The 25,953-nt window shown below is 41.8% G+C and overlaps 1 protein-coding gene across 2 annotated transcripts in view; it reads left to right on the top strand.

Annotated features, from left to right (window-relative positions):
* The window catches only part of tek (TEK tyrosine kinase, endothelial), a 68,001-nt gene that overhangs the window by 17,030 nt on the left and 25,018 nt on the right, over positions 1-25,953 (top strand). Inside the window, exons 2-6 of one of the 2 annotated variants that reach the window (XM_038983171.1) lie at positions 19,116-19,256; positions 19,471-19,650; positions 20,217-20,327; positions 23,576-23,728; positions 24,132-24,263. In XM_038983171.1, the coding sequence (XP_038839099.1) occupies positions 19,116-19,256; positions 19,471-19,650; positions 20,217-20,327; positions 23,576-23,728; positions 24,132-24,263 (717 nt within the window). The remainder of the gene's footprint in view (positions 1-19,115; positions 19,257-19,470; positions 19,651-20,216; positions 20,328-23,575; positions 23,729-24,131; positions 24,264-25,953) is intronic. The other variant, XM_038983172.1, reaches the window with a different exon arrangement.

Below are 25,953 nucleotides of genomic sequence, written 5' to 3'. Positions count from 1 at the left end.
AGTTTGAAGGTAGGCCTTGAAATACATCCACAGGTACACCTCCAATTGACTCAAATGATGTCAATTAGCCTATCAGAAGCTTCTAAAGCCATGATGTCATTTTCTGGAACTTTCCAAGCAGTTTAAAGGCACAGTCAACTTAGTGTATGTAAACTTCTTACCCACTGGAATTGTGATACAGTGAATTATAAGTGAAATAATCTGTCTGTAAACAATTGTTGGAAAAATTACTCGTGCACAAAGTAGATGTCTTAACCAACTTGCCAAAACTGTAGTTTGTTAACAAGAAATTTGAACGAGTTTTAATGACTCCAACCTAAGTGTATGTAAACTTCCGACATCACCTGTACGTACATAAAGAGATTAAGCCGTTCATATTAAAATGTGGCTCCTTGGCCTTTTAATCAATTGGATTTAATGTGACACTTTAATATTAGATTTATTTAAAAAATAAATGCTGTAAGAGCAAAACTTAGCACTTCCCCCTATTAACCTCCACCCTGGTTGTCAGTAGTCCTCAGGACTATTCTTCCCCCTATACACCTCCACCCTGGTTGTCAGTAGTCCTCAGGACTATTCTTCCCCCTATTAACCTCCACCCTGATTGTCAGTAGTCCTCAGGACTATTCTTCCCCCTATTAACCTACACCCTGGTTGTCAGTAGTCCTCAGGACTATTCTTCCCCCTATACACCTACACCCTGATTGTCAGTAGTCCTCAGGACTATTCTTCCCCCTATAAACCTCCACCCTGGTTGTCAGTAGTCATCAGGACTATTCTTCCCCCTATAAACCTCCACCCTGGTTGTCAGTAGTCATCAGGACTATTCTTCCCCCTATAAACCTCCACCCTGGTTGTCAGTAGTCCTCAGGACTATTCTTCCCCCTATAAACCTCCACCCTGATTGTCAGTAGTCCTCAGGACTATTCTTCCCCCTATAAACCTCCACCCTGATTGTCAGTAGTCCTCAGGACTATTCTTCCCCCTATACACCTCCACCCTGGTTGTCAGTAGTCCTCAGGACTATTCTTCCCCCTATTAACCTACACCCTGGTTGTCAGTAGTCCTCAGGACTATTCTTCCCCCTATAAACCTCCACCCTGGTTGTCAGTAGTCCTCAGGACTATTCTTACTTCAACAACAATAGCAGGGCGAGGTTTCCTGAACATTAACACACAGGCAGAACACAATCAGCTGGCTGCTTGTGTGGAAGGAATGGTTTACAACAGTAGCTACAGGGGAAATGACATGTCAGGAACATTATATTCACTTGATCTGAATGTTCCTGCTTTACTCAGAACATGTCAGCAAAGGTGAAGATATTATTTTTATTTTATTTAACTAGGCAAGTCAGTTAAGAACAAATTCTTATTTTCAATGACGGCCTAGGAACAGTGGGTTCAACTGCCTTGTTCAGAACGACAGATTTTTTTTACCTTGTCAGCTCGGGGGATTCAATCTAGCAACCTTTGGACTAGGTTGCAACCGCTCTAACCACTAGGCTACCTGCCGCCCCGAACAAATGACAGAGTTAAGAAGTGAAGTCTTCTTGGTACTAAACTGCACTGTACTGAACTGTATTGCACATCACTGAAACAGTATTCTAGGATCAACAAGAGGTCAAACAGTATTCTAGGATCAACAGAGGTCAAACAGTATTCTAGGATCAACAGAGGTCATACAGTATTATAGGATCAACAGAGGTCATACAGTATTATAGGATCAACAGAGGTCATACAGTATTATAGGATCAACAGAGGTCAAACAGTATTCTAGGATCAACAAGAGGTCATACAGTATTATAGGATCAACAGAGGTCAAACAGTATTCTAGGATCAACAAGAGGTCATACAGTATTATAGGATCAACAGAGGTCAAACAGTATTATAGGATCAACAGAGGTCAAACAGTATTATAGGATCAACAGAGGTCAAACAGTATTCTAGGATCAACAGAAAGGCCCAAGATGTTTCATATGAAGGATGGTTTGATACGGTTGTTGCAGACTGAAAGGTGATGGGGTAATATGAGAGTTGTGACTATTCTTCCTGAGTAAATCATGTGTTTGTCAGGATCATGCAGTGGATGCACAGCATGTGAGAAACTTCACACATCTTTCTCTGTCCAGGGGGTTGGCAGTGTGTGTGTGTGTGTGTGTGTGTGTGTGTGTGTGTGTGTGTGTGTGTGTGTGTGTGTGTGTGTGTGTGTGTGTGTGTGTGTGTGTGTGTGTGTGTGTGTGTGTGTGTGTGTGTGTGTGTGTCAAGAGGTCAGACCATCAGAGGGCTAGCTGCATAACAGTACCATGATCTCTTCCATATGCTCTCTCTCTCTCTCTCTCTCTCTCTCTCTCTCTCTCTCCCTGTCTCTCTCTCTGTCTCTCTCTCTCTCTCTCTCTGTCTCTCTCTTTGTCTCTCTCTCTCTCTCTCTCTCTCTCTCTCTCTCTCTGTCTCTCTCTCTGTCTCTCTCTCTCTCTCTCTCTCTCTCTCTCTCTCTCTCTCTCTCTCTCTCTCTCTCTCTCTCTCTCTGTCTCTCTCTCTCTCTGTCTCTCTCTCTGTCTCTCTCTCTGTCTCTCTCTCTGTCTCTCTCTCTCTCTCTCTCTCTCTCTGTCTCTCTCTGTCTCTCTCTCTCTCTCTCTCTCTCTCTCTCTCTCTCTCTCTCTCTCTCTCTCTCTCTCTCTCTCTCTCTCTCTCTCTCTCAGTCTCTCTCTGTCTCTCTCTCAGTCTCTCTCTCTCTATCTCTCTCTCAGTCTCTCTCTGTCTCTCTCTCTCTGTCTCTCTCTCTCTCTCTGTCTCTCTCTCTCTCTCTCTCTCTCTCTCTCTCTCTCTCTCTCTCTCTCTCTCTCTCTCTCTCTCTGTGTCTCTCTCTCTCTCTCTCTCTCTCTCTCTCTCTCTGTCTCTCTCTCTCTGTCTCTCTCTCTCTCTGTCTCTCTCTCTCTCCTCTCTCTCTTCTCTCTCTCTCTCTCTCTTTCTCTCTCTCTCTCCTCTCTCTCTCCTCTGTCTCTCTCTCTCTCTCTCCTCTCTCAATTCAATTTCAATTCAATTTCAATTCAAGGGGCTTTATTGGCATGGGAAACATGTGTTAACATTGCCAAAGCAAGTGAGGTAGATAATATACAAATGTGAAATAAACAATAAAAATTAACAGTAAACATTACACATACAGAAGTTTCAAAACAATAAAGACATTACAAATGTCATATTATATATATACAGTGTTGTAACAATGTACAAATGGTTAAAGTACACAAGGGAAAATAAATAAGCATAAATATGGGTTGTATTTACAATGGTGTTTGTTCTTCACTGGTTGCCCTTTTCTTGTGGCAACAGGTCACAAATCTTGCTGTTGTGATGTCACACTGTGGTATTTCACCCAGTAGATATGGAGGTTTATGGGCCAAATAGCATTCTACTTTGCTCAGTTTTTTTGTTAATTCTTTCCAATGTGTCAAGTAATTATCTTTTTGTTTTCTCATGATTTGGTTGGGTCTAATTGTGTTGCTGTCCTGGGGCTCTTTGGGGTCTCTTTGTGTTTGTGAACACAGCCCCAGGACCAGCTTGCTTAGGGGACTCTTCTCCAGGTTCATCTCTCTGTAGGTGATGGCTTTGTTATGGAAGGTTTGGGAATCGCTTCCTTTTAGATGGTTGTGGAATTTAACGGCTCTTTCTGGATATTGATAATTAGCAGGTGTCTGCCTAATTCTGCTCGGCATGCCTCATTTGGATATTTGGATATTTTTGCAGAGGCCTCAAAACCTCACAACCCCAAACGGCAATGGGTTCTATAACTGATTCAAGTATTTTTAGCCAGATCCTAATTGGTACGTCAACTTTTATGTTCCTTTTGATGGCCCTTATCTCTGAGATCGTTCACAGCTTTGTGGAAGTTACCAGTGGTGCTGATGTTTAGGCCGAGGTAGGTATAGTTTTTTGTGTTTCTAGGGCAACGGTGTCTAGATGGAATTAGCATTTATGGTTCTGTTAACTATTATGATCTGGTGCTTCTCTCCCCAACCAAGGAGGGCCTGAGAATCTGTGCAGAGGATCTAGGTGCTGCTGTAATCCCTCCTTGGTTGGGGACAGAAGCACCAGATCATCAGCAAACAAGTGAGAACCTTGACTTCAGATTCAAGTAGGGTGAGGCCGGGTGCCCTCGCCAGGTCATTGATATACAATATATATACAAAAGTATGTGAACACCCTTCAAATTAGTGGATTTGGCTATTTCAGCCACACCCGTTGCTGACAGGTGTATACAATCAAGCACACAGCCATGCAATCTCCACAGACAAACATTGGCTGTAGAATGGGCCTTACTGAAGAGCTCAGTGACTTTTAACGTGGCACCGTCATAGGATGCCACCTTTCAAACAAGTCAGTTCATCAAATTTCTGCCCTGCTAGAGCTTCCCCAGTCATCTGTAACTGCTGTTATTGTGAAGTGAATATGTCTTGGAGCAACAACAGCTCAGCTGCGAAGTGGTAGACCACACATGATCCCAGAACAGAGAGTGCTGAAGCGTAAAAAGAATCTGTCCAACGTCAGCACAAGAACTGTTCGTCGGGAGCTTCATGTACTGGGTTTCCGTGGCCGAGCAGCCGCACACTAAGATCACCATGCGCAATGCCAAGTATCGGCTGGAGTGGTGTAAAGCTCACTGTCATTGGACTTTGGAGCAGTGGAAACGCGTTCTCTGAAGGGATGAATCACGCTTCACCATCTGGGTTTGGCGGATGACAGGAGAACGCTACCTGCCCAAATGCATAGTGTAAAGTTTGGTGGAGCAGGAATAATGGTCTGGGGCTGTTTTTCATGGTTCGGGCTAGGCCCCTTAGTTCCAGTGAAGGGAAATGTTAACGCTACAGCATACAATGACGTTCTAGACAATTCTGTGCTTTCCAACATTTTCCAACAGTTTGGGGAAAGCCCTTTCCTGTTTCAGCATGACAATGGCCCCATGCACAAAGCGTGGTCTCAGTCATGGCTGGTTGTGACAAAGCCTGGGTTTGAACCTGGGTCTGTAGTGACGCCTCAAGCAATCCAGTGCCTTAGACTGCTGCGCCACTCGGGAGGCCCCACGTATGCTGAAGTGTGGGGCTCAAGCTGCATCCCTGTCTCACCCCCCGGCCCTGAGGAAAGAAACCAGTGTGTTTTTTTTTGCCAATTTTAACTGCACACTTATTGTGTACATGGATTTCTCTCCCTCGCTCTCTCTCGCTCTCACTCTCTGTCTCTCTCTGTATTTCTCGCTCTCTCAATCGCTCTCTTTCTCTCTCTCTCTCCCTCTGTGCTGTACTCTCTCAGCCTCCACCTCTGCTCTCCACCAGTTGTAAATCACAGCTAGCTCAGAAACAGATAACAGTCAAAGCCAGAACGGAAACACTGACCCATCATTCCTGCCTGACCAACTGGTCAGTGTACTTTAGGTGGATGGATATCCCACACTAGTCACTTGAAAGGAGAGAAGAGCTGTTGCTGATTTACAGCGAGAGGAATGGTTCAGAGCTATTTTGTTTTGAACAATGTAGATTAATCTCAGATGCTTCCATCTTTATACGTGAGCCAAAAGTAAATTGGTGCTCTTTGTAACAATGGCTGCCGCAGGGAAAACTGGCAACAAGTCAATTGAGTTCAGATGGGTATGGTCTCACCACGGTCTTCGTGAAATTAACTCTGATACAGAAACATTCCATTGATTCCATACATTAGGGTTAAACACAGGGGGAAGGAAGGGAATCACCACAGACTGTATGTATTAGCTGATTGTACTACAACTAATGATGATGGATGTGATCGGGCTGATAACCTGTCAGGTTAGCTACATCCAACCTGGTCTCAGAGGTAGACGTAAAATAGTAAACGGAAATCTGAGACACTCACATGAGTATGATATGTTATGTTTGGTATGGTATGTATTAATTTGTGCATGTCCATCATGCAATTCTTACAATATGTTATGAATTTGCAATATGTATGATATGTTGGGAATTCCAATTTGTTTTGTGGCTAAGGTTAGCTAGGTTTCTAGGTAGCTTACGCTAATATTAGCTAGGTTTCTAACGCTAAGGTTAGCTAGGTTTCTAGGTAGCTTACGCTAATGTTCGCTAGGTGCAGAGCCGCCAGAAAGGCGAGACGGCATTTCCCCCAGTACTTTTCAATCTGGTGTAGCGCCGCTAATTTGTTTTCCCAGGTCAACATTTGCATGCTCTGTTGCAGTCTACCGTTGAAGACCCAGAAAAGTCATGCTATTTGTATTTGAGCAATATGATTGGTTATTCATTCAAGTACCACTCTACGCTCCCACTAGTCACAACTTTCAAGCACTCGAGCAATACAGAAGTTGATAGCTACGTTCACACAGCACACGTTAGCTGTTCTGAGCAAAGCAAATTGCCCATCAATCTATTCACTGGGCGTGTTTATTTTAGGGGAAAGTGATTTACAAGTAAACTGTTCAACAGTGAACATACTATCAATATGCTGACTACTGTTGATAGTGTGCAAAAAGAAAGCTACAAAAATACCCTTTAGCTAGCCTACTGTAGCCATGACGATCTCTCTTATGGAACACAGTTGTCTTAAAGGGGCAGTGTTTTATTTTGTCCAAAAAAATGAACGTGATTAATACAATGCAATTCTAAAGAATAGAGTAATGACTCACATTTCTAAATTATATTACACAGCTTTTTATACATATCATAACAACCAAATGTAGCCTGTTAATATCTGAATATAGAAAGAAAGCATGCCAATCTATAGGCCCTGCATGACCCCGTATGCATTTCAAAACTACACCATGTCCGGACCAGTTGAAAATATTTTCACCCAGGAGATTTTTGGCCAACTGGCCCGGGTTGGACCAGTGAGGAAAAAAAGTTACCATTGGACCCTGTCATACAGTAGCCTACGATTACGAACCAGATTTTTTACCTGACCAGGTCATGAGAAAAAGACACACATTCATTTTTCCACACCACTTTTGAACCTGTGGTGCCACCGCTGGAGGGTTAAAGGTCAGGGGAATGGTTAGCTAACATGCTAAGTAGTTGCAAAGTAGAAAGTTGCTCGTGATTAGCTATAGTTGCCCGTGATGAGATTCGAACACGCAACCTTCGGGTTGCTAGACATTCGCGTTATATGTCCACCCCGATCAACCACCCTCCTTTCATTTGAGTCTTAAGTAACGTTCTGTCTTATGTGACCACACCAAACGTTAATATGTTATGTCGTACATATATGGATACATAAACGTAAAAAAGATGACGCTGAAGATGATGGCTGACCTTTTACATGCCCGTAACGAATTGTGCAATTTTGTTCGTTTTTTGTTGCTTTGTTTGTAACTTATTTTTTAAACTTATTTTGTTGTTGCTACCGTCTCTGGACATCAGAACTGGGATTACTCACCACGAACTGGAAGAAGCTTTTACCTTTAATGAGTCCGACGAGAAAGATATACTGCTGTCCCGGGAACAGGCCCAAATCCCCGTCATTTGCTTGAAGAAAAGACGGAGGAAAAGAGGACGTAGATCCGGCTGCCTTCTGAGAATCCGTAGGCGAGCGAGTAAACTCCCACTGCCATCAATTCTACTTGCTAACATGCAATCATTGGAAAATAAAATGTATGATCTACGATTACAATTATCCTACCAACGGGACATTAAGAACTGAAATATCTTATGTTTCACTGACTCGTGGCTGAAGTACGACATGGATAACATAGAGCTGGAGGGATTTCCAATGCACCGGCAGAACAGAGAAGCTACGTCTAGTAAGATGAGGGGTGGGGGTGTGTGTATTTTTGTCAATAACAGCTGGTTAGTGATGTTTAATATTAAAGAAGTCTCGAGGTATTGCCCACCTGAGGTAGAGTACCTTATGATAAGCTGTAGAACACACTATCTACCAAGAGAGTTCTCATCTATATTATTCGTAACCGTCTATTTACCACCACAGACTGATGCTGGCACTAAGACCGCACTCAACCAACTCTATTAGGCCATAAGCAAACAAGAAAATGCTCACCCAGAAGCGGTGCTCCTAGTGGCCGGGGACTTTAACGCAGGGAAACTTAAATCAGTTCTACCAAATTTTACCAGCATGTCACATGTGCAACCAGAGGGAAAAAACTATAGACCACTTTAATCCACACACAGAGATGCATATAAAACTCTCCCTGCCCTCCATTTGGCAAATCTGACCATAATTCTATCCTCCTGATTCCTGCTTACAAGCAAAAACTAAAGCGGGAAGTACCAGTGATTTGCTCAATACGGAAGTGATCAGATGACACAGATGCTACGCTAGAGGACTGTTTTGCTAGCACAGACTGGAATATGCTCCTGGATTCATCCAATGGTATTGAGGAGTATACCACCTCAGTCATCGACATCGAAGACGTGCATCGACGACGTCGTCCCCACAGTGACCGTACGTACATTTCCCAACCAGAAGCCATGGATTACAGGCAACATCCGCATCGAGCTAAAGGCTAGAGCTGCTGCTTTCAAGGATTGGGACACTAATCCAGACGCCTATAAAAAATCCCACTATGCCCTCAGACGAACCATCAAACAAGCAAAGCGTCAATACAAGATTAATACGCTCTAGCGTTTGTCAGATGTGGCTCGGCTTGAAAACTATAACGGACTACAAAGGGAAACCCGGATGCGAGCTTCCCAGTGACGCGAGCCTACCAGACGAGCTAAATGCCTTTTATGCTGGCTTCGAGGCAAGCAACACTGAAGCATGCACGAGAGCACCAGCTGTTCTGGATGACTGTGTGATAACGCTCCCGGTACCCGATGTGAGCAAGACCTTTAAACAGGTCAACATTCACAAAGCAACAGGGCCAGATGGATTACCAGGACGTGTACTCAAAGCATGCGCGGACCAACTAGCAAGTGTCTTCACTGACATTTTCAACCTCTCCCTGACTGAGGCTGTAATACCTACATGTTTCAAGCAGACCACCATAGTCCCTGTGCCCAATGAAGCGAAGGTAACCTGCCTAAATGATTACCGCCCTGTAGCACTACCTTTTCCCACCTGGACAAAAGGAACACCTATGTGAGAATGCTGTTCATTGACTACAGCTCAGCGTTCAACACCATAGTGCCCACGAAGCTCATCACTAGGCTAAGGACCCTGGAACTAAGCACCTCTCTCGGCAACTGGATCCTGGACTTCCTGACGGGCTGCCCCCAGGTGGTAAGGGTAGGCAACAACACATCTGCCACGCATCAGCACTGGGGCCCCTTAGGGGTGTGTGCTTAGTCCCCTCCTGTACTCCCTGTTCACCCACGACTGCATGGCCAAACACGACTCCAACACCATCATTAAGTTTGCTGACGACACAACAGTGGTAGGCCTGATCACCGACAACGATGAGATAGCCAATAGGGAGGAGGTCAGAGACCTGGCAATGTGGTGACAGGTCAACAACCTCTCCCTCAATGTGAACAAGACAAAGGATCTGATCGTGGACTACAGGAAAAGGCGGGCCGAAGGGGCTGTAGTAGAAAAGGGTCGAGAGTTTCAAGTTCCTTGGTGTCCACATCACCAACAATCTATCATGGTCCAAATACACCAAGACAGTCGTGAAGAGGGCACAACAAAACCTTTTACCCCTCAGGAGACTGAAAAGATTTGGCATTGGTCCCCAGATCCTCAAAAAGTTCTACAGCTGCACCATCGAGAGCATCCTGACCGGTTGCATCACTGTCTGGGTATCACCGCCACTGCTTGGCATCTGACCGTAAGGCGCTACAGAGTGTAGTGCGTACGGCCCAGTACATCGCTGGGGCCAAGCTTCCTGCAATCTAGGACCTATATAATAGGCGGTGTCAGAGGAAATCCCTAAAAATTGTCTGAGACTCCAGTCACCCAAGTCATAGACAGTTTTCTCTTCTACCGCACAGCAAGCGGTACCGGTCTAGGACCAAAAGGCTCCTCAACAGCTTCTACCCCCAAGCCATAAGACTGCTGAACAATCAATAAAATGGCCACCGGATTATTTACATTGATCCCCCTCTTCATTTGTTTTGTACACTGCTGCTACTCTCTGTTTATTATCTATGCATAGTCACTTCACCCCTACCTACATGTACAACTTACCTCTAACCTGTACCCCCCCGCACATTGACTCGGTACAGGTACCCCCTGTATATAGCCTCGCTATGTTTATTGTGTTACTTTTAATTTGACTATTTTTACTTTAGTTTATTTAGTAAATATTTTCTTAACTCTTCTTGAACTGCATTGTTGGTTAAGGGCTTGTAAGTAAGCATTTCACGGTAAGGTCTACACCTGTTGTATTCAGCGCATGTGACAAATAAAGTTTGATTTGATACATACACACACATAAATACATACATACAGTACATACATACATACATACACACATACATACATACATACATACATACATACATACATACATACATACATACATACATACATACATACATACATACATACATACATACATATAAATACAGTACCAATCAAAAGTTTGGACACTTATTCAAAGGTTTTTCTTTATTTTGACAATTTTCTACATTGTAGAATAGAAATCCTTTGCCTTGATGACAGCTTTGAACTGAAAAAGCGTGTGCGAGCAAGGAGGCCTACAAACCTGACTCAGTTACACCAGGTCTGTCAGGAGGAATGGGCCAAAATTCACCCAACTTATTGTGGGAAGCTTGTGGAAGGCTACCCGAAACATTTGACCCAAGTTAAACAATTTAAAGGCAATGTTACCAAATACTAATTGAGTGTATGTAAACTTCTGACACACTGGGAATGTGATGAAATAAATAAAAGCTGAAATAAATCATTCTCTCTACTATTATTCTGACATGCAGCAAATTTCAATCAAATGTATTTATAAAGCCCTTCTTACATCAGCTGATGTCACAAAGTGCTGTACAGAAACCCAGCCTAAAACCCCAAACAGCAAGCAATGCAGGTGTAGAAGCACAGTGGCTAGGAAAACACTCCCTATAAATGCTCCTTTCAGGGGGCTCTGGCTTTGTAGGACCAACCCAGCCAGGCAGGCTCAGAATCTTGACGTGGCCCTGCTGCTCTAGTAGGTCTCTGTCCACATTCCTCTTTCTGTTTTGTCTGCATATAGGCAACTTACAGTACAGAAGGCCCATAAAACAGATAGGGACTTCTCTATAGTGTATGGGTCGCTCAGGTGGGTGTCTAGGGTATAGGGTTGGGGACCGTTCCGTCATGATAGGAGAATGTAGATGTATAATTCATTATGAAATGTATATTCCTCATCTGCACAACATTGAAAGGTCTTTCTCGCACAACCCCTGCTCACAGACACACATTGGTTCTGGGGATATGAAACCATTTCCTTTCTCACTCACTTATTAACGCCACAAACACTCACCACACCTTCCATCACAATACATTCACACATACCCACATACTGTGCCTTCTATGTCTTCGTTTGGCTATGTTTTTATCCCCAACATGTTGATTGAGTACTTTTGTGTTCCAATTTGTTATATTTGAAGATGTGTTATTTAACTAGTTATCCTTTCTACTAATTGCCATCTGATCCATTTATAAAATACTATAAATGGAAAGTTAAATAATTATGTTATTAACATTCTCAGATCTGTTTGTGCTGTCTTGAATGATACCAGAAAGTACAAAGCCTGGTCTCAGATCTGTTTGTGCTGTCTTGAATGATACCATAAAGTACAACATCTGGTCCCAGATCTGTATGTTCTGTCTAAGTGTATATAAAGTGTATCAGTAGAGAGAGTAAATCAAATCAAATTGTATTGGTCACATACACATATTTAGCAGATGTTTTTGCGGGTGTAGTAAAATGCTTGTGTTCCTAGCTCCAACAGTGCAGTAGTATCTAGCTAAATGCTTGTGTTCCTAGCTCCAACAGTGCAGTAATATCTAACTAAATGCTTGTGTTCCTAGCTCCAACAGTGCAGTAGTATCTAACTAAATGCTTGTGTTCCTAGCTCCAACAGTGCAGTAATATCTAACTAAATGCTTGTGTTCCTAGCTCCAACAGTGCAGTAGTATCTAACTAAATGCTTGTGTTCCTAGCTCCAACAGTGCAGTAGTATCTAACTAAATGCTTGTGTTCCTAGCTCCAACAGTGCAGTAATATCTAGCTAAATGCTTGTGTTCCTAGCTCCAACAGTGCAGTAATATCTAACTAAATGCTTGTGTTCCTAGCTCCAACAGTGCAGTAGTATCTAACTAAATGCTTGTGTTTCTAGCTCCAACAGTGCAGTAATATCTAACTAAATGCTTGTGTTTCTAGCTCCAACAGTGCAGTAATATCTAACTAAATGCTTGTGTTCCTAGCTCCAACAGTGCAGTAATATCTAGCTAAATGCTTGTGTTCCTAGCTCCAACAGTGCAGTAATATCTAGTGACATGCTTGTGTTCCCAGCTCCAACAGTGCAATAATATCTAACTAAATGCTTGTGTTCCTAGCTCCAACAGTGTAGTAATATCTAGCTAAATGCTTGTGTTCCTAGCTCCAACAGTACAGTAATATCTAACTAAATGCTTGTGTTCCTAGCTCCAACAGTGCAGTAATATCTAGCTAAATGCTTGTGTTCCTAGCTCCAACAGTGCAGTAATATCTAGTGACATGCTTGTGTTCCCAGCTCCAACAGTGCAGTAATATCTAACTAAATGCTTGTGTTCCCAGCTCCAACAGTGCAGTAATATCTAACTAAATGCTTGTGTTCCTAGCTCCAACAGTGCAGTAATATCTAACTAAATGCTTGTGTTCCCAGCTCCAACAGTGCAGTAGTATCTAACTAAATGCTTGTGTTTCTAGCTCCAACAGTGCAGTAATATCTAACTAAATGCTTGTGTTTCTAGCTCCAACAGTGCAGTAATATCTAACTAAATGCTTGTGTTCCTAGCTCCAACAGTGCAGTAATATCTAGCTAAATGCTTGTGTTCCTAGCTCCAACAGTGCAGTAATATCTAGTGACATGCTTGTGTTCCCAGCTCCAACAGTGCAGTAATATCTAACTAAATGCTTGTGTTCCTAGCTCCAACAGTGTAGTAATATCTAGCTAAATGCTTGTGTTCCTAGCTCCAACAGTGCAGTAATATCTAGTGACATGCTTGTGTTCCCAGCTCCAACAGTGCAGTAATATCTAACTAAATGCTTGTGTTCCTAGCTCCAACAGTGCAGTAATATCTAGCTAAATGCTTGTGTTCCTAGCTCCAACAGTGCAGTAATATCTAGTGACATGCTTGTGTTCCCAGCTCCAACAGTGCAGTAATATCTAACTAAATGCTTGTGTTCCTAGCTCCAACAGTGTAGTAATATCTAGCTAAATGCTTGTGTTCCTAGCTCCAACAGTGCAGTAATATCTAACTAAATGCTTGTGTTCCTAGCTCCAACAGTGTAGTAATATCTAGCTAAATGCTTGTGTTCCTAGCTCCAACAGTGCAGTAATATCTAGTGACATGCTTGTGTTCCCAGCTCCAACAGTGCAGTAATATCTAACTAAATGCTTGTGTTCCTAGCTCCAACAGTAATATCTAACTAAATGCTTGTGTTCCTAGCTCCAACAGTAATATATAACTAAGTGCTTGTGTTTCTAGCTCCAACAGTGCAGTAATATCTAACTAAATGCTTGTGTTCCTAGCTCCAACAGTGCAGTAATATCTAGTGACATGCTTGTGTTCCCAGCTCCAACAGTGCAGTAATATCTAACTAAATGCTTGTGTTCCTAGCTCCAACAGTAATATCTAACTAAATGCTTGTGTTCCTAGCTCCAACAGTAATATATAACTAAATGCTTGTGTTTCTAGCTCCAACAGTGCAGTAATATCTAACTAAATGCTTGTGTTTCTGGCTCCAACAGTGCAGTAATATCTAGTGACATGCTTGTGTTTCTGGCTCCAACAGTGCAGTAATATTTAGTGACATGCTTGTGTTCCTAGCTCCAACAGTGCAGTAAAATCTAGCTAAATGCTTGTGTTCCTAGCTCCAACAGTGCAGTAATATCTAACTAAATGCTTGTGTTCCTAGCTCCAACAGTGCAGTAATATCTAACTAAATGCTTGTGTTCCTAGCTCCAACAGTGCAGTAATATCTAACTAAATGCTTGTGTTCCTAGCTCCAACAGTGCAGTAGTATCTAACTAAATGCTTGTGTTCCCAGCTCCAACAGTGCAGTAGTATCTAACTAAATGCTTGTGTTCCCAGCTCCAACAGTGCAGTAGTATCTAACTAAATGCTTGTGTTCCCAGCTCCAACAGTGCAGTAATATCTAACTAAATGCTTGTGTTCCCAGCTCCAACAGTGCAGTAATATCTAGCTAAATGCTTGTGTTCCTAGCTCCAACAGTGCAGTAGTATCTAACTAAATGCTTGTGTTCCCAGCTCCAACAGTGCAGTAGTATCTAACTAAATGCTTGTGTTCCCAGCTCCAACAGTGCAGTAGTATCTAACTAAATGCTTGTGTTCCCAGCTCCAACAGTGCAGTAGTATCTAACTAAATGCTTGTGTTCCTAGCTCCAACAGTGCAGTAGTATCTAACTAAATGCTTGTGTTTCTAGCTCCAACAGTGCAGTAATATCTAACTAAATGCTTGTGTTCCTAGCTCCAACAGTGCAGTAATATCTAACTAAATGCTTGTGTTCCTAGCTCCAACAGTGCAGTAGTATCTAACTAAATGCTTGTGTTCCTAGCTCCAACAGTGCAGTAATATCTAACTAAATGCTTGTGTTCCTAGCTCCAACAGTGCAGTAATATCTAACTAAATGCTTGTGTTCCTAGCTCCAACAGTGCAGTAGTATCTAACTAAATGCTTGTGTTTCTAGCTCCAACAGTGTAGTAATATCTAGTGACATGCTTGTGTTTCTGGCTCCAACAGTGCAGTAATATCTAACTAAATGCTTGTGTTCCTAGCTCCAACAGTGCAGTAATATCTAGCTAAATGCTTGTGTTCCTAGCTCCAACAGTGCAGTAATATCTAACTAAATGCTTGTGTTCCTAGCTCCAACAGTGCAGTAATATCTAGCTAAATGCTTGTGTTCCTAGCTCCAACAGTGCAGTAATATCTAACTAAATGCTTGTGTTCCTAGCTCCAACAGTGCAGTAATATCTAACTAAATGCTTGTGTTCCTAGCTCCAACAGTGCAGTAGTATCTAACTAAATGCTTGTGTTCCTAGCTCCAACAGTGCAGTAGTATCTAACTAAATGCTTGTGTTTCTAGCTCCAACAGTGCAGTAATATCTAGTGACATGCTTGTGTTTCTGGCTCCAACAGTGCAGTAATATCTAACTAAATGCTTGTGTTCCTAGCTCCAACAGTGCAGTAGTATCTAACTAAATGCTTGTGTTCCCAGCTCCAACAGTGCAGTAATATCTAGCTAAATGCTTGTGTTCCTAGCTCCAACAGTGCAGTAGTATCTAACTAAATGCTTGTGTTCCTAGCTCCAACAGTGCAGTAGTATCTAACTAAATGCTTGTGTTCCTAGCTCCAACAGTGCAGTAGTATCTAACTAAATGCTTGTGTTTCTAGCTCCAACAGTGCAATAGTATCTAACTAAACGCTTGTGTTCCTAGCTCCAACAGTGCAGTAATATCTAACTAAATGCTTGTGTTCCCAGCTCCAACAGTGCAGTAATATCTAGCTAAATGCTTGTGTTCCTAGCTCCAACAGTGCAGTAGTATCTAACTAAATGCTTGTGTTCCCAGCTCCAACAGTGCAGTAGTATCTAACTAAATGCTTGTGTTCCCAGCTCCAACAGTGCAGTAGTATCTAACTAAATGCTTGTGTTCCCAGCTCCAACAGTGCAGTAGTATCTAACTAAATGCTTGTGTTCCTAGCTCCAACAGTGCAGTAGTATCTAACTAAATGCTTGTGTTTCTAGCTCCAACAGTGCAGTAGTATCTAACTAAATGCTTGCGTTCCCAGCTCCAACAGTGCAGTAATATCTAACTAAATGCTTGCGTTCCTAGCTCCAACAGTGCAGTAATATCTAACTAAATGCTTGTGTTCCTAGCTCCAACAGTGCAGTAGTATCTAACTAAATGCTTGTGTTTCTAGCTCCAACAGTGTAGTAATATCTAGTGACATGCTTGTGTTTCTGGCTCCAACAGTGCAGTAATATCTAACTAAATGCTTGTGTTCCTAGCTCCAACAGTGCAGTAATATCTAGCTAAATGCTTGTGTTCCTAGCTCCAACAGTGCAGTAATATCTAACTAAATGCTTGTGTTCCTAGCTCCAACAGTGCAGTAATATCTAGCTAAATGCTTGTGTTCCTAGCTCCAACAGTGCAGTAATATCTAACTAAATGCTTGTGTTCCTAGCTCCAACAGTGCAGTAATATCTAACTAAATGCTTGTGTTCCTAGCTCCAACAGTGCAGTAGTATCTAACTAAATGCTTGTGTTCCTAGCTCCAACAGTGCAGTAGTATCTAACTAAATGCTTGTGTTTCTAGCTCCAACAGTGCAGTAATATCTAGTGACATGCTTGTGTTTCTGGCTCCAACAGTGCAGTAATATCTAACTAAATGCTTGTGTTCCTAGCTCCAACAGTGCAGTAGTATCTAACTAAATGCTTGTGTTCCCAGCTCCAACAGTGCAGTAATATCTAGCTAAATGCTTGTGTTCCTAGCTCCAACAGTGCAGTAGTATCTAACTAAATGCTTGTGTTCCTAGCTCCAACAGTGCAGTAGTATCTAACTAAATGCTTGTGTTCCTAGCTCCAACAGTGCAGTAGTATCTAACTAAATGCTTGTGTTTCTAGCTCCAACAGTGCAATAGTATCTAACTAAACGCTTGTGTTCCTAGCTCCAACAGTGCAGTAATATCTAACTAAATGCTTGTGTTCCCAGCTCCAACAGTGCAGTAATATCTAGCTAAATGCTTGTGTTCCTAGCTCCAACAGTGCAGTAGTATCTAACTAAATGCTTGTGTTCCCAGCTCCAACAGTGCAGTAGTATCTAACTAAATGCTTGTGTTCCCAGCTCCAACAGTGCAGTAGTATCTAACTAAATGCTTGTGTTCCCAGCTCCAACAGTGCAGTATCTACTAATGCTTGTTCCCAAGTAGTATCTAACTAAATGCTTGTGTTCCTAGCTCCAACAGTGCAGTAGTATCTAACTAAATGCTTGTGTTTCTAGCTCCAACAGTGCAGTAGTATCTAACTAAATGCTTGCGTTCCCAGCTCCAACAGTGCAGTAATATCTAACTAAATGCTTGTGTTCCTAGCTCCAACAGTGCAGTAATATCTAACTAAATGCTTGTGTTTCTAGCTCCAACAGTGCAGTAGTATCTAACTAAATGCTTGTGTTCCCAGCTCCAACAGTGCAGTAGTATCTAACTAAATGCTTGTGTTTCTAGCTCCAACAGTGCAGTCGTATCTAACTAAATGCTTGTGTTCCCAGCTCCAACAGTGCAGTAGTATCTAACTAAATGCTTGCGTTCCCAGCTCCAACAGTGCAGTAGTATCTAACTAAATGCTTGCGTTCCCAGCTCCAACAGTGCAGTAGTATCTAACTAAATGCTTGCGTTCCCAGCTCCAACAGTGCAGTAGTATCTAACTAAATGCTTGTGTTTCTAGCTCCAACAGTGCAGTAGTATCTAACTAAATGCTTGTGTTTCTAGCTCCAACAGTGCAGTAGTATCTAACTAAATGCTTGCGTTCCCAGCTCCAACAGTAATATCTAGTGACATGCTTGTGTTCCTAGCTCCAACAGTGCAGTAATATCTAACAATTCAATCAGACACGGTGTTTGTAAACGTCACATGATTCTTTCACCGTGGATTAATAACACACACTAGCATCAACACCGCTGGTGATACCAATGTACCCAATTTCATGAAGAGGTCAATGTGTTACACTGATACCAATATCATGAAGAGGTCAATGTGTTACACTGATACCAATATCATGAAGAGGTCAATGTGTTACTGATACCAATGTCCCCAATATCATGAAGAGGTCAATGTGTGACACTGATACCAATATCATGAAGAGGTCAATGTGTTACACTGATACCAATATCATGAAGAGGTCAATGTGTTACTGATACCAATGTCCCCAATATCATGAAGAGGTCAATGTGTGACACTCATACCAATGTCATGTAGAGGTCAATGTGTTACTGATACCAATGTCCCCAATATCATGAAGAGGTCAATGTGTTACACTGATACCAATATCATGTAGAGGTCAATGTTTTACTGATACCAATGTCCCCAATATCATGTAGAGGTCAATGTGTTACACTGATACCAATATCATGAAGAGGTCAATGTGTGACACTCATACCAATATCATGAAGAGGTCAATGTGTTACACTGATACCAATATCATGAAGAGGTCAATGTGTTACACTGATACCAATATCATGAAGAGGTCAATGTGTTACTGATACCAATATCATGTAGAGGTCAATGTGTTACTGATACCAATGTCCCCAATATCATGAAGAGGTCAATGTGTTACACTGATACCAATATCATGAAGAGATCAATGTGTTACTGATACCAATGTCCCCAATATCATGAAGAGGTCAATGTGTGACACTCATACCAATATCATGAAGAGGAAAATGTGTTACTGATACCAATGTCCCCAATATCATGAAGATGTCAATGTGTGACACTCATACCAATATCATGAAGAGGAAAATGTGTTACTGATACCAATGTTGCCAATATCATGTAGAGGTCAATGTGTGACACTCATACCAATATCATGAAGAGGAAAATGTGTTACTGATACCAATGTTCCCAATATCATGTAGAGGTCAATGTGTGATACTCATACCAATACCATGTAGAGGTCAATGTGTGATACTCATACCAATATCATGTAGAGGTCAATGAGTTAGGCTGATACCAATGTCATGTATAGGTCAATGTGTGACACTCATACCAATATCATGAAGAGGAAAATGTGTTACTGATACCAATGTCCCCGATATCATGAAGAGGTCAATGATGAGAAACTGTACACCTTTGTTGACTCATGATGTCATATCCCAACCAAATGAACAAGTTCTTTTCACTTTGTCTTGTGTCTACTATCTCTGATACTTATCTCCTTTTGTAAATTGTGTGTCTCTGTCTGTCTGTCCCAGGTGATGCCCTAGACATAGCGGACCTGACCTTGGTGAACCCTGACCCCATGGTGACATCATCAGACTCCTCCCTTCATTGTGTCAGCAGTGACTGGACCTCCCGGCAGGACATTGTTACATCCAGCTCCAGCAGTACCCTGGGTAATGGGGATGGGACTTTCACACAAGATGAACACATTCCCTTTGCAAATTCTAACATGTTTCCGTTGGCGTGTCAAATAACATGTTTCCAATACAGTTGAAATTTGTAGAATTGTTTTTTGTTGTTGTATTTTACCATACACTTTCTTGTTACATTAAAATGTGTTATTGTGTAGTTATTGTATTTCCAACACATTTTTAACATGTCTGTTAGGTATGGGCCGTGACTTCCCCCTGACCCACCCCCAGAGCCTGCCCGTCAGCCCTGATACAGCCTACCACCATGCCTCTAAGATCGAATGGAAAACTCGAAGTGATATCTTTGGGGAGTTCTACTGCAGGGCCAGAAAGAGTGACAAAAATCAGATATATACTTATAAGATGCTGAATGAAGGTAATAACGCATTGATATTGTGTTCTAGATTGTACAGTTCTGTATTTTCCATTGCAAAAAATATGTTAGGTTTTGAGGTTTTCGGGGGCTCCTAAATTAAACAAGTTCTAAATTAAAAGAAGTTCACCATTGACACATTTTCTGCCACATTCCATTGTGGGCATGATACACTGTTATTTCGACTCTCTAATGAAACCCAAACAATGTCAAGTCTACAGACAGACAGCGGGGTTGATTTCTGGTACGGGAACATTTTCTTCCTGTCAAAGTGTTTGTTTGCCTGATGCCTTCCTTTCTGGACCCTAAGTCACACGGCAAAGTCACAGCAAAACTGTGCCACCGTTAATCCCCTTTCTGTCTGTTTGGCTTTGATTGTTTTCATTAGGGAGTTACAATAACATTATTTCTGTTCGTTGTTTATTTAATATTTGTGGACTACGTGACAGAATTACACAACAATTACTTAAATCTAGCCGAAAACTAAGCACTATTGAGAACTCTTCCAGACTGCTGTGCTTTCTGCTGTCTGTTACTTATTCTACCATTGTGTTTATATTTCCCTCTAGCTGCATTCCTGCCAGAGTCCCTGACCATCACAGTCAGCATAGGAGAAGATGTCAACATCTCTTTCACACGCAGGAAAGTGTTTGCAGAGGACGCAGTCATCTATAAGAATGGTAAACCTTTCAGTATGTAGCCTAACTAGTTCTATTTGTTTGTTTGTCCCTAACCTTAAACCTAATAATACGTTTTAAGTGAGAATAGGCATTGAAGCCTAAAAATAAAGAAATTCACATGAGCACCACAATGCCTACTCCACCCATGCTCTACCAAGGTTTTACAGCACACAGCTTTGACCTGCTACTGTAGATATGTTGGTATTGTAATTCAAACTATGTGTAGGCAGGTTGCTTAGGATTCAAACCTTCTCAAACAGCCTGATTCATTCTCGTAGACAAGGTGCTTCCACAGTAATGTAATTTGTACCATATACAGGGTAAAGTATTGGTTTCTTCATACACCACAGTAAGATATTATCCCATCACGCTACCTTTTCATGCTTTAAAAAAAAATTAAATGAAAGAAAGCTTTGCTTTTATACTTACAAGAACCTCAGAAAAAAAATAAGATTTAATCAATTTTAGAATAAGGCTGTAACGTAATAAAATGTGGGGAAAAGTCTAGGGGTCTGAATACTTTCCGAATGCACTGTATATGCAGTTCATAACTAGCTTACTATTTCTTAACAAAGCAATTTGATTTCTCGGCTATGGTTTGTGTTGTGGTCATGGTTGTTCTTAGTTGAAGAAATGTAGCATAGCTAACTGCAGTGTTTGTCCTGTCTGAATTCTGGCTACCTCGTCTTACCATAGCTTGGTCTGTGCAATGCAAAATGAACTCGAGCACCGTGTCAGTTTCCCAAAGTTTGGTGGTTTTAAATATAACGTAACTAATGTTAACTAGCTATGTTTTGTGTAAGAAAGTATGATGTATTGTGGTGCATGAACTGGCCATACACGGTAGCTAAAGTTATAGTTTTACGTTGGCTAACGTTACCTAGCTAGCTAGTTAACGTTAACTGGCCATCACAGCAGCCGATGATGTTTGCTTGACTGTTAGTGCTCCGATTACACACAAGTGTCTCGATCAGCAGTTTACACATGATGACTTCAGCCCTTTTTGAAAAACCTTACTTCGCAAAATATAGCTAGCTAGCTTTCTGTTTGTTGGTTGGCTACCTAGCCAACGTTAGCTCTCATCTGACTGGTATGACTTTACGTTAGCTGACTAGTTAGCTAGCTACCTAACTAATAAAACCAAATGCACATGTATTGCCTAGCTACCTTTATTTTCTAGCATTCAGCTGACTGGTGTTAGCTAGCGACAGAGGCTGGCTGCTGGGCTTTGTACAATCATGCTAACGTTGGCTAGGTAACGTTAGCTAGGTAACTACCAAGCTAATCAAAATATCTACTTGTATTTATTGATTAACCTCAGGTTGAATATCCCCATATAGCTAGCAATATACAGTAGTGTTGATAAAACAGTTACTGGAGACAAGAGATCAAGTTGAGACATAGGACGAGGTGTATAATTGTCAGTTTATTCAAGTGTAAAGATATCTGGCAATTCGTGCAGCACGGCCCCGTTCTGTCTGATTCATATGGAATCGTCGGAGAAGAGGGCGCTAAACATGTTGTGCTGATTATATATGCAACAAGTAAAGTAGGTTGATCTTGTAGTCTGGCCTTCCGATTGGTCGATCTGGGTCGTGGGTAGTCCTGTCCGGGCCTGATGTCGACGTTCCATTGGCTCTTAACACAGTTCTTTGTCTTAGAGTCTCAACCTCGAGCAGAATGCATGTGCGTTTGTTTTAACAGGGGCCTGTTCATGGGGGAGGGGAGTGTGTGTGGGTCTGTGGTTATTATAAGGGTACGAAGAGTGGGGGTATAGTGGGGGATGGGTGCATGTTGTGTCAAGTATAGCTAGTGTTGAGAAGTTGTTAAAACAAGTTACCAATATCTATTACAATTTCTTACAGTAGCCTATGTTTGTTCCATACACTTCTTCTGACTGGCAGCATGGTGCAAGCAGCTGTGTTGTTGCCGAGCAACGGACCCGGTGTTAGAACTCTGAGATTCGTCTGAAAAGATGTTAGCATTGTTAGAAATGCTACAAAAAGGTAGCACATCATTGTTTCTTATTAACGGACAAAAATTAGCATGTGAGGGCGAAAAATTATAAATGTAATCAGAACTATTGGTTCTACAAACTTACTGAGTCTAAAAGAAAGCAAGTCTAATGGTCACATTATGGATTCTCTAGTCTCATTTTTATCCGATGCCTAGATATTGAGCTAGTTCTGGGAGAAAAACTATTTGTCTGACGAACCTAATGCTAACAGTCCTGATAAAAAATTCGGTATGTGGTTCTCGGTAACGGACGGACGGCTCATGACGAGAGGCGGGGAGTGTGTTGTGTACCTCCAATCAAGTTGATTTGTGAATTGTCATTGAGATTGGTGTCATATTGGCTTAGATATATGATGGTTGGGAGATTTGAATGTAACACTAGACGCGATTAGGGTCACGTCTATAATCACAAAATCAGCACTGCTACTATGAGAGGTTTGACATATACAGCCCACGGGTCAACAATATTCACATAGAGCCCACTGGTCAACAATATTCACATACAGCCCACTGGTCAACAATATTCACATAGAGCCCACTGGTCAACAATATTCACATAGAGCCCACTGGTCAACAATATTCACATAGAGCCCACTGGTCAACAATATTCACATAGAGCCCACTGGTCAACAATATTCACATAGAGCCCACTGGTCAACAATATTCACATAGAGCCCACTGGTCAACAATATTCACATAGAGCCCACTGGTCAACAATATTCACATAGAGCCCACTGGTCAACAATATTCACATAGAGCCCACTGGTCAACAATATTCACATAGAGCCCACTGGTCAACAATATTCACATAGAGCCCACTGGTCAACAATATTCACATACAGCCCACGGGTCAACAATATTCACATAGAGCCCACTGGTCAACAATATTCACATAGAGCCCACTGGTCAACAATATTCACATACAGCCCACTGGTCAACAATATTCACATAGAGCCCACTGGTCAACAATATTCACATAGAGCCCACGGGTCAACAATATTCACATAGAGCCCACTGGTCAACAATATTCACATAGAGCCCACTGGTCAACAATATTCACATAGAGCCCACTGGTCAACAATATTCACATAGAGCCCACTGGTCAACAATATTCACATAGAGCCCACTGGTCAACAATATTCACATACAGCCCACGGGTCAACAATATTCAACCCCTCATGTTAATACGGATCACCGGACTCCTCCTCAGTAAAACGTATTGTCTCTTCCAGGCTCCTTCATCCACTCAGTGCCTAAGAATGAGATCCCAGACATCCTGGTGTACCCCGTCCTTGGAGTGAAGTCCTCAGACGCAGGTCTCTACACAGCCAGGTCCATCGCTGGAGCCAAGTCCACATCAGCCATCACCAGGCTCATTGTCAGAAGTTAGTACTGCACAATACTACCCAATACTACTGTAGTACTACTCAATACTACCCAATACTACTGTAGTACTACCCACTACTACTGTAGTATTACCCAATACTACTGTAAATTCTACTTCTACACAATACTATTGTAGTACTACCCAATACTAGCCAATACTACTGTAAGTTCTACTTCTACCCAATAGTACTGTAGTACTACCCAATGTTGCTTAATTCTACCAAAACAACCTGTTTTTGATATGTCAGTTTTTTGTGAAAACTTCATCTGATAACTACATTGGAAATTAATTTAGAATTGACTCAACCCAAGTAAAGTGTATCCATTGCAGACCAACACATTTTTTCTCCCTTCAGCCTAGAGAATTGCTTCCTAACGAGGTGTTTTATGATTGAATCCTAGAATGTAAGTCTGGCCTGTGGGGTCCTAGCTGTGAACACAGCTGTCCTCGGTGCTCTAACGGAGGGGTCTGTCATGACGAGACAGGAGAGTGTATCTGTCCACCCGGTTTCAAGGGACACACCTGTGAAACTGGTAAAAAACAGCCCATCCTCTATTAGGGTATCCCTGTATGTGTACTGGCTATACATGTAACTGTACCGGGGAGTTCTGCATGTGTGTCACTATGTTTTTCCCAGTTGGTAAAAAGCACATCATTTAATTGTATTTATTCTATTTATTTGACAGGGACATTCAACATTCAACATTTCTGTGAATACTCAATGCTATTACAGTACATCTCTTATCTGTGAATGTACAGAGCTTTCAGAAAGTATTACAGTACATCTCTTATCTGTGAATGTACAGAGCTTTCAGAAAGTATTACAGTACATCTCTTATCTGTGAATGTACAGAGCTTTCAGAAAGTATTACAGTACATCTCTTATCTGTGAATGTACAGAGCTTTCAGAAAGTATTACAGTACATCTCTTATCTGTGAATGTACAGAGCTTATCAGAAAGTATTCGGACCCCTTGACTCTTTCCACATTTTGTTGTGTTTTACAAAGTGGGATTAAATTGTATTTAATTGTCATTTTTGGTCAACGATCTATACAAAATACTCTGTAATGTCAAAGTGGAAGAAAAATTCTACCATTTAAAATTAATAAATGAATATTAAAACACGAATATATCTTGATTAGATAAGTATTCACCCCCCTGAGACGACAAATGTAAGAAACATATTTGGCAGTGATTATGGCTGTGAGTCTTTCTGGGTACATTTCTAAGAGCTCTGCACACCTGGATTGTACAATATTTGCACAATATTATTTTTTACATTTTTCAAGCTCTGTCAAGTTGGTTGTTGATTTTTGCTAGAAATCAATTTTCAAGTCTTGCCATAGATTTTTTATAAATAAAGAATATTTATTCTATAAATAACCTTATTGAAGTATTCAGACCCTTTGCTATGAGATTCGAAATTAAGCTCAGGTGCATCCTGTTTCCATTGATCATCCTTGAGATGTTTCTACAACTTGATTGGAGTCCACCTGGGGTAAATTCATTTGAATGGACAGGATTTGGAAAGGCACACACCTGTCTATATAAGATCTCACAGTTGACAGGGCATGTCAGAGCAAAAAACCAAGCCATGAGGTCGAAGAAATTGTCCGTAGAGCTCTGAGACAGGATTGTGTCGAGGCACAGATCTGGGGAAGGGTACCAAAACATTTATGTAACACAGTGGGCTCCATCATACTTAAATGGAAGAAGTTTGGAACCACCAAGACTCCCTGGTCAGGGAGGTGACCAAGAACCCGATGGTCACTCTGACAGAGCTTCAGAGTTCCTCTGTGGAGATGAGAGAACCTTGCAGAACGACAACCATCACTGCAGCACTCCACCAATCAGGCCTTTATGTTAGAGTGGCCAGACGGAAGCCACTCCTCAGTAAAAGGCACATGACAGCCTGCTTGGAGTTTGCCAAAAGGCACCTAAAGACTCTCAGACCATGAGAAACAAGATTATCTGGTCTGATGAAACCAATATTGAACTCTTTGGCCTGAATGCCAAGCGTCACATCCGGAGGAAACATGGAACCATCCCTATGGTGAAGCATGGTGGTGGCAGCATCATGTTGTGGGGATCTTTTTCAGCAGAGGGGACTGGGAGACTAGTCAGGATCGAGGGAAAGATGAACGGAGCAAAGTAGCGCTCAGGACCTCCGACTGGTTCACCTTCCAACAGGACAACGACCCTAAGCACACAGCCAAGACAAC

Source organism: Salvelinus namaycush, unplaced genomic scaffold, assembly GCF_016432855.1.
Source record: "Salvelinus namaycush isolate Seneca unplaced genomic scaffold, SaNama_1.0 Scaffold15, whole genome shotgun sequence".
NCBI classification, from domain to species: domain Eukaryota; kingdom Metazoa; phylum Chordata; class Actinopteri; order Salmoniformes; family Salmonidae; genus Salvelinus; species Salvelinus namaycush.
The sequence above is the reverse complement of the archived record's forward strand: the minus strand, read 5'-3'. Positions and strand labels throughout refer to the sequence as shown.